The 10,482-nt window shown below is 34.5% G+C and overlaps 1 protein-coding gene and 1 pseudogene across 1 annotated transcript; both read right to left on the reverse strand.

The window, feature by feature from the left end:
• Positions 1-4,135: 4,135 nt before the first annotated feature.
• LOC133824903 (multiple organellar RNA editing factor 1, mitochondrial-like) lies at positions 4,136-10,152 on the reverse strand. The gene is made up of 3 exons (XM_062257925.1): positions 9,473-10,152; positions 4,357-4,453; positions 4,136-4,273 (listed from the first exon to the last, which is right to left on the reverse strand). The coding sequence occupies exons 1-2, from the start codon at positions 9,874-9,876 to the stop codon at positions 4,387-4,389; spliced, it is 471 nt and encodes a 156-aa protein (XP_062113909.1). The 5' UTR covers positions 9,877-10,152; the 3' UTR covers positions 4,136-4,273; positions 4,357-4,386.
• On the reverse strand, positions 5,680-7,565 carry LOC133812971 (meiotic nuclear division protein 1 homolog; annotated as a pseudogene).
• Positions 10,153-10,482: the final 330 nt, after the last annotated feature.

Genomic DNA, 10,482 nt, shown 5'->3' on the forward strand with positions numbered 1-10,482 from the left:
GCCCATCATCTGACTCTAGGGGAGGGTCTCTATTATAATCCCAAGAGGTACGTGCCCATTGTGGAATTAGAGAATCACCAATTGCGCCAACAGTTGGCAAAAGCCACACAACATAATGAAGAATTGGCCAGGCAGGCCGCTGAGGCCCAGGCACCTCCTCGGAGGACCAAAGGGCATCCCCGCAGGAGTACGACCGCTAGAATGGCCGAACAAAGGGCCCAACAAGCCCAGCCAAGGCCCAGGGTAAACACTGGCACTGCTCTCCCTGGGAGGAATACTCAAACTACTATTGGTAATCCTACGGTGAGTGTAACTCCGGGAATAGGGAATAACCGAGATCCCACAGTAGCTCGGAACACTAACCCCGAGCCTGTCAGGAATAACCCAGAGCCAGTCCAAGCCAATTAAGGACCTTCCAAACCCAACAATCACTATAAGAAAAAATGCTTTTAATAACACCAAAAATGTGTTATCAAAACATACGATAACACTTTCTGATGTGTTAAGACCGACTATGTTATCGTAGGTCAGGGTACTTTACATAACACTTTATCAGTGTTATACAGATGTGTTATTGTACTGTCAACGATAACACAATTTTTGTGTTATTTTAATATATAGATAAGTGTTTAATTATGTTATTTATAGTCGATTATATAACACTTTTTTTTGTGTTATACTACACTTTAGTATAACACTTTTTTTGTGTTATACTACACTTTAGTATAACACTTTTTTTGTGTTATACTACACTTTAGGATAACACATTTTTTGTGTTATACTACACTTTAGTATAACACATTTTTTGTGTTATACTACACTTTAATATAACACATTATTTGTGTTATACTACACTTTAGTATAACACATGTGTTATATTAGCTTAGAGAAACATAATCTTTTTTTACTTACACAAAACTAGGAAAACAAATATGAAAGTTGAAGCCAAATAAGGTAAAATAAATTGATTTTTATTAATTACTCAAATGTAATTACAATATTTAGTCTACTAGTCTAGGCTTAAGAAATCATATTACAACATAATTTATGCCCAATTCAGATTCCTTTATCACTAAATACAAAACAAGAAATGTATACAAAGATTAGTGAAATACATTCTTCCATTCTAAAGGCCTCAACTACAAATGTTGTCAAGAATTGCTCCAAATAAATCATCTCAATATACCTGCACATTGTAAAAAAAGTCCTTTTATTATTAAGAACATAAGACTTAAGCTAGTTTCCACCTGCAAGCATATAAAGTTTAAATTAGATTTGTAATAACTCCAAAACTTGACGAAACAGCAGGGTATAGCAAGATGTACTACCATGCAAAACGACAGAAGCAACAAAACATGCAACTTAAAACAATAAGCTAAGAGATGAACGAAGAAAAAATTCCACTGCCAAACAGAGTACTCTATCAATACCTAAAACTTAATGAAAATGAAAGAAACATTCAGTAGTATAATTCTAAAGCACAACAGAAGACTTTCTTCTTTATACCTTGACAAGGGCTTTCTTGTGCACCTCTTGTATTTACTATATAAATGCATTATAATCACTTAGTCATCACTAGGATTACAATAACCACTGTCAAACATACTTAATAAATTAAACATGTTTACAATTAAAGTGTAAATAAAAGCTACTCAAACGAATGGTTTCTCTTCAATGATTTTAATTGCTAGTGCAGGATCCTTGGGTTAAAGTTTCTGAACAACAAGCCTAAAATAAATAAACTGCTTAAGTTGCACTAGACAAAACATAAATGAAGAAACCTAACCTCAACAAAGCATTGTCTATCAAAGATAGTTAGAGCACATGTTTAGACTCTTCATAAGAAATATCATCAAAGAATTTCATTAAGTAACAAGGCACCAACCAAATTGAAATCAGATTTAAACAACTATTTACTAGTAATACTTAAATTAATAAGATGCTCTGAGACTTGAGTACTCAGCTCATAGATATTTAATTAGTGGATATGCCATTAGCCAAGTTGATGAACCAGAACAAGTAAAAACATAGTCTAGTTAATTAAATGCAAAACTTTTCTCTAAACCAAACTACTGGTTGTTGACGTGGTTCTTCGCCAACAGGTAATTAAGAAAATAAGAGGAAGGGATTAGTGCTTAACGATGAACAGAAATAGATGAATGATCTTTTGGAAATGGGCTGGTGACACAATTATGTTTTTTAGGTGGTTCAAAGGTTAAAATCCTTCTACTCCACCAGTCAATATTATTGCTATATGCTTGGTATTCTTTTACAGGGTATTTCCTTATACAATAGAATCCAACCCTTTGCAACTCCCAGGGTCTCCATATTTATAGGAGAGGGCACCTGGGAGTTGGTAAGAAGGTCATCATGTGACCTTCTTACCTATCATGTCACTTCTGTGACATTCATGATTAATTCCTAAAACCTGACACATGAAGTGTGGTCTAATCAATAGGTAAGGGGGATAATGGGCCGCACGGCCCAACCCAGTCGTGGGCGCCTGAATACGCACGTTCACGCTGCGTGTCCGAGAAGTCAGGGATATATCAGACACGTGATGTCTGATATATGCATGTTTACCTTGCGTGGTTGTCTTTATAAAAGGTCACAGCCTCCAACTCTAGCTCGTACCACGAGCTGGATGCTTCCCTCAACCTGTGGCCTTCAGAGTCCAGACTCAGTCCTTAAGTAATCTTAGTGAACCTTTTGGATACCCGAGCTAATGAGGTAGGACCTGACGACAGCAGCTCTGGTCATGGGGGATCCACATGGATGATATGATTTAGGCCGTATCTCAGCTCGCTAATAGCCCGTGGGAAAATTAGGGCGTACACTGGTCAACATAGATTTGTGGAATTAATTTCTCGTTTATGAACCAATGACTGGAGTAAAACTAGAATTCATGTAAATAACAATGGTAAGGGCATATAACAGTGGTAAGTCCAATTTATAGATTTATTGGATTTGGACTATATATACAATGACAAGGGGAGAATTCAAACAAATAATTGGCAATTGGTATAGAAAGTATTGCCATTTCTAACTATACAAATTAGTATCACTAATCATGCTAATCTAGTGAGATCGAACAACTATATAAAATAATCCTATAAAAATCCCCACACTGCCAGACTATCCTTTACAACTTAATATTAAGATCCTATAAACTAAAACAGAAAAGAAGTTAATTCGGAGATTTTCAAATGTTGAAGGAATCTCGCCACTAACTCCAGAACTGAAAAGACTACTATCAAATATAAACAATGAAAAACAAAGGAATCAGGATGGGACCAATGTACTACTGCAATCATTAAGTTGAATAAGAATTCTCAATGGGTTTTATGATACTTGTATGGACTATAAATAAATGCACCCAATCATAAACAGAAAAAGAAATGAAACGAAAGACCCGTAATAATACAAGCGTACAGTATTTTTAATTTGTTTAAATTCCATAGTTCTGGCGATAGCTGACCAGAGAAATTGTTCATTAGTAAGTACCTATAGACAAAATTATTTCCAAGAATAAATGTCATTAATATCATAAACTATGAAATAGTCTTCAATGATATGCTTGAAATGGGCAATGGAAAATTCATAAAGAAAGGAGAAAAAATGATATAGTTACAATTAAAATGAAAAAATGCCTATAACTTACAAAAAAGATAGGTCAGTAAGTAGTCCCAATTCCTTTGGTACCTCCCCTGACAGTTCATTTGCGCTTAAGGCCCTAGTAATTGCCAAAAAATAATGATCAAGTGGAGAGAAATATTTTTAACATATCATACTAATCTTGTTAATTCCAAGCTCAAACTTTAGGTAAGCTTACAAGGATTTCTTATTAATAAGGTTTCCAATTGATGGAGATAATCATAACAGATAACAGAGGCAATTTTCAGAGCTCAAAGACAACAAAACTCACCTCCTCAGCTGCATCCTTAGCAGTCTTGAAACGTCGTGACCTTTGTTGGTTCATCTTAGCTCGAGGCACAACACCATCTACAGAAAATAAATCCAAAACAGAAACTTTCAATCAACAATTTACAACTGAGCCTACAACACTTGAATAAATAAATAAGTGCTACACAGGTCCAACTATAGTCTATGATATAATCCAGTTCTCTAAAAATCATTGGATATAAATGCAACTGAGTACACAATAAATAGATATTGTAACAAACAAACAAAAGTTCATGTTAAATACCTCCATACTCCTTGTTTTGTGGATCGATGTAAGAATCAGGGAGTACAAAGATAACTCCAGGTAGACCTGTTCAAGGCAAAAAGTTAAGATCATGACTATTGAACTTCCATAAACTTTCGATAGTAAACTTTTGTGTCACATTAAACTACCATTAAACTTCTCTGACTCTTCTTCGATCATTACAGCTTGAAAGCCTGTGTAAGTTGTTGTGCTACAAGCATAAATTTTCTTTTTGCCTCTTCCATACTGTATCCAAGAAAGCAATTATTACAAGGCTAAATTATTTTGAATACAAATCTAATCTGGAGTACAAAACTGATAACATGTTACATGTCTTGAGACATAAAAGAATTTGCATAGGGCCTTCAAACTAATGTAAATGAAAGCAAATTATTATTATTTTTATATAAAAAAAATTTAAGAAACAGAAGACAAACCCAGTATCATAATCAAGTTATTATCCAACTATTCAAATTTTCTCTCCATCAACAGGGCAACATAAAATATTTTTCCAAAAATCGGTGCCAGGCTGCTGAAAACCAAAAATTTATATGAATCATTCTGCTAACTAGCTCTTTCAGTACAAAACAAAAATATGTTTAAAACGAAATATAGTACTAAGCTCCCAAAGCTCAAACAAGGCTACACCATAAATATGATGTCAATTTTATTTTTTGTTGCATGATGATGAGTCAAAGAATAGTATTGAGTAGAAGAGTGGACAAGCACACTCCACCAATGCAATAAAGATATCCATTCTCTTAACAAATCAGAGAAGGAAACCAGCCAAAGGGCTACCCAATGAAACTTGTAGGAAAATGATTTGCACATTAATTGAAAGGTCAAATCAAATACAGCACCTACTCTCTCAGTTCACACAATTAGAGGAGAGGATATGATCGAAAACATATTAAGTTCAGTCTATTTAAGCTGACTACAAAATTACACTACTGGACAAAACATACTTGTCCTCAGGTTCAAATATCAGATAAAAAAATGTATTCTCTGCTTTTCCATGCTAAGGCTAACTGCAACCCCTCACATCTGAAAACTTCTTACATTTCTTTACACCCCTCAAAGTTACATGAACACATTGACATTCATGCTTGCACAATTGGGATACTTATTGTCATAACAAACCAAAATTTCAAGAAAGCATTGTTAATAGCAAGCAAAATAGAAGAACTAAATATAAATGCCTACAAACTATAATTATGAAGTCAAATGATTAAGACCAACTTATTTCTAGGCACAGGACAATAAACTAATGGTTAGATACTTTTTTTTTTAAAAAAAAAATCTTAGCCTTTATTAATGATGTTGAAATAGTAAGGTTGTCACATAGAGAAATATAAATAAATTTCAATGAAATACATACTTGAGCTTTGCCATTGTGTTCTCCACCAAAGCATTATTGAATAAAAAGCCAACAATAGAGCATTTCCAGTCATTATTACAGCCACATAATATATTTAACTGTGGTCCTTGCAAGATGTTCGGCCATTTTCTGGCAAAGATCCAACTGAAACACATGCACACGTATGAGGAAAGAAAAGAGGACAAACATATTATTGTAACATAACTCTTAAAGAACACAAAGAAGGTTTTACAAGTCTTATTCTTTTCATCTACATAAATAGAAAGTACATAACCAGCATATATCATATCATCATATCTATCCATATTACTTAGTTAAGAAAAGAAAAAACAACAAAAGAAGAAGCTTTAAGAAGAAAAGAGAATAAATATGGTTATACAGGGTCATCAACTTATTCTTAGTGGGAAAAACTGGGCTTAAAATTTGCTAAAAAGAAACAATGCATGAATTAAATACCTGTCCATCTGTTAGCTGCTGAATGAGCAACTTTAATTGCACTTCTTGCCGGTGTAAAAACCACAATTAGTATGAATAACAAAGAAGCTATCAGTATCTAGAGTTTAGGCCTAAGAAGAAAGTCTGAACTCATTGCTTCAAAGGCAGCTGGATCATTGTCCGCATATTGTTCCATTTCTTCCTAAAAATAATAACAAAATGCAATTAGAAACTCAAAGCAAAGTTAGAATCTGTGGCTGCATTAAGGAATGCCAAATCATTTAACAACCTTCATCTCAGTATGCTTTTGCTGAATGGATTTCAACTCATTTAAAGCCTCCTCTCTTTCATCCTGGAAAATGCTAACATGTCAGACAAATAGTAACCTAAGAGTTCATTTCTATAAACTAGTTCAAACCCTGGTAAGACATATAGGGTCTTTAAGGATGCTCACAGATGCCTCTCGCCCCTTCTTTAACGATTCACACTGCTCAGCAAGTTCTGCAAACCGCTTCTTACTGCTATGAAGATCGGATTCAAGTTTGCGAGTTACATTTCTCAGCTGCCCAATGTTTCAATATCAGTACAAGATAAAGTAGTTACATGATTTATAAGGGCACCAAGTTTACCTAATTTCCAGCACAGCTAGGAAGACTCCAAAAATACACCTGGAATTTTTAAAAAAACTCACAATTAGAAAAAACTCCCAATATAAACAAGTTGTAAAATAGTTTCACATCAACACGCAATTATTGCTATCTGTTTTCTCTGCAGTGTCAACATAAACATAGAAGTCTCACTTAGTCTACTAAACAACAGCTTCAAGGTAAACTACCTAAATATCCAAAACTTTACAAACACATCAAACTTACAGAGGTTCCTATCTTGTCTTTTGAAACAAGATCATCGTCCACTAGACTTTGGACAACATCTTTCACGGACTGAGTAATCACACCTTTCTTTGGTCCTAATTTCTCAAGTTCCTTAAGCTGAAACCAACAATAAAATCAAGACAAGTCTTCCATTTTATTATGAAAACAAAGAAAAAAAAAACTCAATGTGTTTTAAAAAAAAAATCATATACTTCTTCGAGGAGATTGTTTATAAATTTATTATTAATATACCATGGTCATGAAATAACCAATAAAAAATTATAGAGCATTACATATATAAAATGGAATGCTCACCAGGAAGAAGTCTTGAGAATCCTAAAATATTTGAAGAATTTTCTCACGCTTCTCTTCCAGCGAAAGACCTCTTTTCTTCGACTGTAATAAAAACCAATAATTAAAATTATTAAAAAAAATATTCCGAATGAATAAAACACTAAATTAAACTGTCGATACTTTATTAAATTATAAGAAAGAAAATAAAATGTAGATAATAAGTATGTAATATCACTGAATCAACGACATCTAGAATCTAGATTAATATGAGTATAATAATTGTGTTTGCTCCATCACCACCTATTCCAACAATGTCCACCGCATCAAGTAAGCCCTCTACTTCTAAACTATGCTTGATCATCGCCCTTGCAAGCCCCATAGTCTGTTTAACCACTAAAATCCATAAGTCATTTCTTTACTTATTTCCTTGAAACATACCCCCAAAAATTCTTCAGTAGAGAACCTACAGCCTATCAAAATTTCTTTGAAAATAAACAATTGCATTGATAACAGTTCTTTCTATCCAAACAACATCGCAATAAGACTTTCAACAGTCTAAAATCCTGCTTGGACAAACTAAGTTATCTAGTATAAATATTCAGAGCACAACTCTCAACCAAAATGATATTTTAACAATGATGCAAGGCTAGTAAAAAGATTATACAGAAGTAGGTCCTTGTTTTTTTACAATATATAAATATTAAATTTATTTCATCTTAAATTTTAAAGTAATATATTATGTATTCTTTTGTAATATATTTTTTTTAAAAAAAGTCATATATAATTTACCAAATGTAATTCCAGCAAGAAAAAAAAGACTGTTAGTTTTTTTTTTTTAATTTCATTACATTAGTTAGTCAGTTTTTATGAGTTCTGATTCACAGCCAAAAATTAGTAACAATTTAGGGAAAAAGTTTATGGCAGTGTTTCCTAACACGGTGGTAGAAATTAGAAACAGAATAAGACTTGAGAAAATAAAAGTTTACTAACAAATTAACAAAACAAATAAAAATATGAGTAACAAAGTTAACCGGGCATAAGTAGGGGAAAAACAAAGTAGGGGAAAAACTTAGCCCTCTTCAACTTTTTTTACCATCAAAGAAATTATAGCATAGTCTCCCCTGACCTAAACACCCTACAATCTATGTCTTTGTCCTCAAATTTCTCTGTATATAAAATTTTCTTCCCTAGGTAGACAAATATGTCATATAGCTTCTAAGTTCCCCAGTTGCCTAATGTCATTTTGAGGCGTTAACCTAAATCTTCCTATATATTTTTCTTCCTCTGTTACTATACTCAAAAATTGAAGAAATAAAGACATGGGAAATAAGCCATACATACAAGAATTTTATTCCCTTCCTTCAGATGGTACCTCCATATACTCTCTTCCCACAGATTCTCAATATACTCACTTTTAAATCTCTCTAGGCAATAGCAAAGGATTCAAATGATCCTGTGCAATGGCACCAGTCCACTCTGGCCTTCATAGCCTTAGTACTAGACATAGACAATTCAAAACCACATCACAAGTATCTCAAAGCAATAGTTGCCCCTATTTAAGTATCGCAGCTATGCATGAACAAATTAGGTTTTTGCAAGTGTAATATGATGGTTATAATACTTCATAGCAAGTAAATGAAAACATTTCAAAGAGAACTAGTAAAAGAAAACAAGAAATTCCCATTAGTGAATCAAATACCCGGAACCATCCTCCAAACACAATTTCCCATTAGTAAATTAAATTATAAGTTCAACCCAAGAAAACAGACTTGAAAGCTCAACAAAAAAAATAAAAAACAGCCACTAACAGGAAATTATATTGAATTAGTTAATAGTTAATCACAGCTATCCCAATCATAATTAAAAAAAATTAAAAACAAATTGATAACAATTATATTGAAGGAACAATCATAAGTAACTATATTTGAAAAATAAATTTTGCAGCATAAAATTAGTAGTTCCCATAAAAAAAAACTAAAACACAACCTAAAATATATGCTGGTATACTTATTTTTTCTAATGCAATCTCTCTCAAAACCAAAAAACCTCAAATTACTTGTACTCGAAGCTAGGCACTGGAGGCGTTAACCTAAATCTTCCTATATATTTTTCTTCCTCTGTTACTATACTCAAAAATTGAAGAAATAAAAACATGGGAAATTGAGGTTTCAAGAGAGAGACTAAGGTTTTGAGAAGTTAAAGATTTAAAAGGCAGCAGGAGAAAGAAGATGGTATATAAATATATATATATATGTGTATATAGACAGAGAAAGGGTGAGATTAGACCTGATGTTTAAGCCCCTGGCACAGGTTTCCTCATAGGTATGAACCATTTCTTCAGGGGAAGGTTTGTGGTCCTTGGGGAAATCCATGACGATGAGCCAGTGGTTGTAGTCACATCCCTCGAACAGTATCATGTCGGGCCCAATTTCTTCGTTCTGGTTGTTGCTATTGCCGTATGCTGATCGGGCAGACAAGAGCGAGAGAGACGACGATCTGAACTGGCGAGATTGACGGAGCAGAGGCCATGAATGCTCTACCAAAGTAGGGAAATCTATCGAAATGAAGCCCTGGAGTGGAGGTGATGAGGAATACGATGCAGAAATTGCAGAAGTCGCGGTGAGAGAGCGACCGAGTGTGGAGATGGTGCTGCTGATAGTTCGACGGAGGCGGAGAGAGGTCAGCGCCATGGCTGCTTTTTGCGGTGGTGATGTAGATGGTCAGGAGTAAATCGATAGCCCCCTGAGATATGTTGAAGGAGAGGAAATAGGTCTCGGGTCTCAGAAATGTTGAAGGAATTGAATGAAAGGAATTTTCAGGTCTCTTGGGTCTCTCTACTGGAATTGAGGAAATGTTGAAGGAGAGGAAATGGGTCTCTCAGGTCTCACAAATTTCGAGGTCTCAGAAATGAAAAAAAACACTAAGTGGTGGGATGGTGTATATTACCGCCCTTTTTTCATGCCTAATATAATACTCTAGCATAACACATTTTTATTAGTATTATATTAATGTGTTATGGAAATGGATATTTGGTGTAGTGAATGGAAGGACCCCACTGTCGCCTATAAGGCATCCTCCATCTCCAATAAGGCACCCATCTCTGATTCGAGAGGCACCCCAGCCGGCTCCCAATAGGAACCAGACAGTGGAGCGGGCACCTCAGTGACCTTCTCAGAGTGGCAGCCGAGATAGGAACTGTATAGCTTGACCTGGACACTGGGGCGATCAAGAGGCTTCCTGAAGACATAGGGCATCCCAGCCAATAGGAAGTCACATGTCGAGGTCACAAACAATTG

The sequence above is a fragment of the Humulus lupulus genome, chromosome 1 (genome assembly GCF_963169125.1).
Source record: "Humulus lupulus chromosome 1, drHumLupu1.1, whole genome shotgun sequence".
NCBI lineage: Eukaryota > Viridiplantae > Streptophyta > Magnoliopsida > Rosales > Cannabaceae > Humulus > Humulus lupulus.

Coding starts and splice junctions, on each gene's coding strand:
- LOC133824903 (XM_062257925.1), bottom strand. CDS start 9,876: ATGGCGCTGACCTCTCTCCGCCTCCGTCGAACTATCAGCAGCACCATC. Junction 4,454..9,472: donor GCCAGGGGCTTAAACATCAG/GTCTAATCTCAC, acceptor TCTTGGATACAG/TATGGAAGAGGCAAAAAGAA.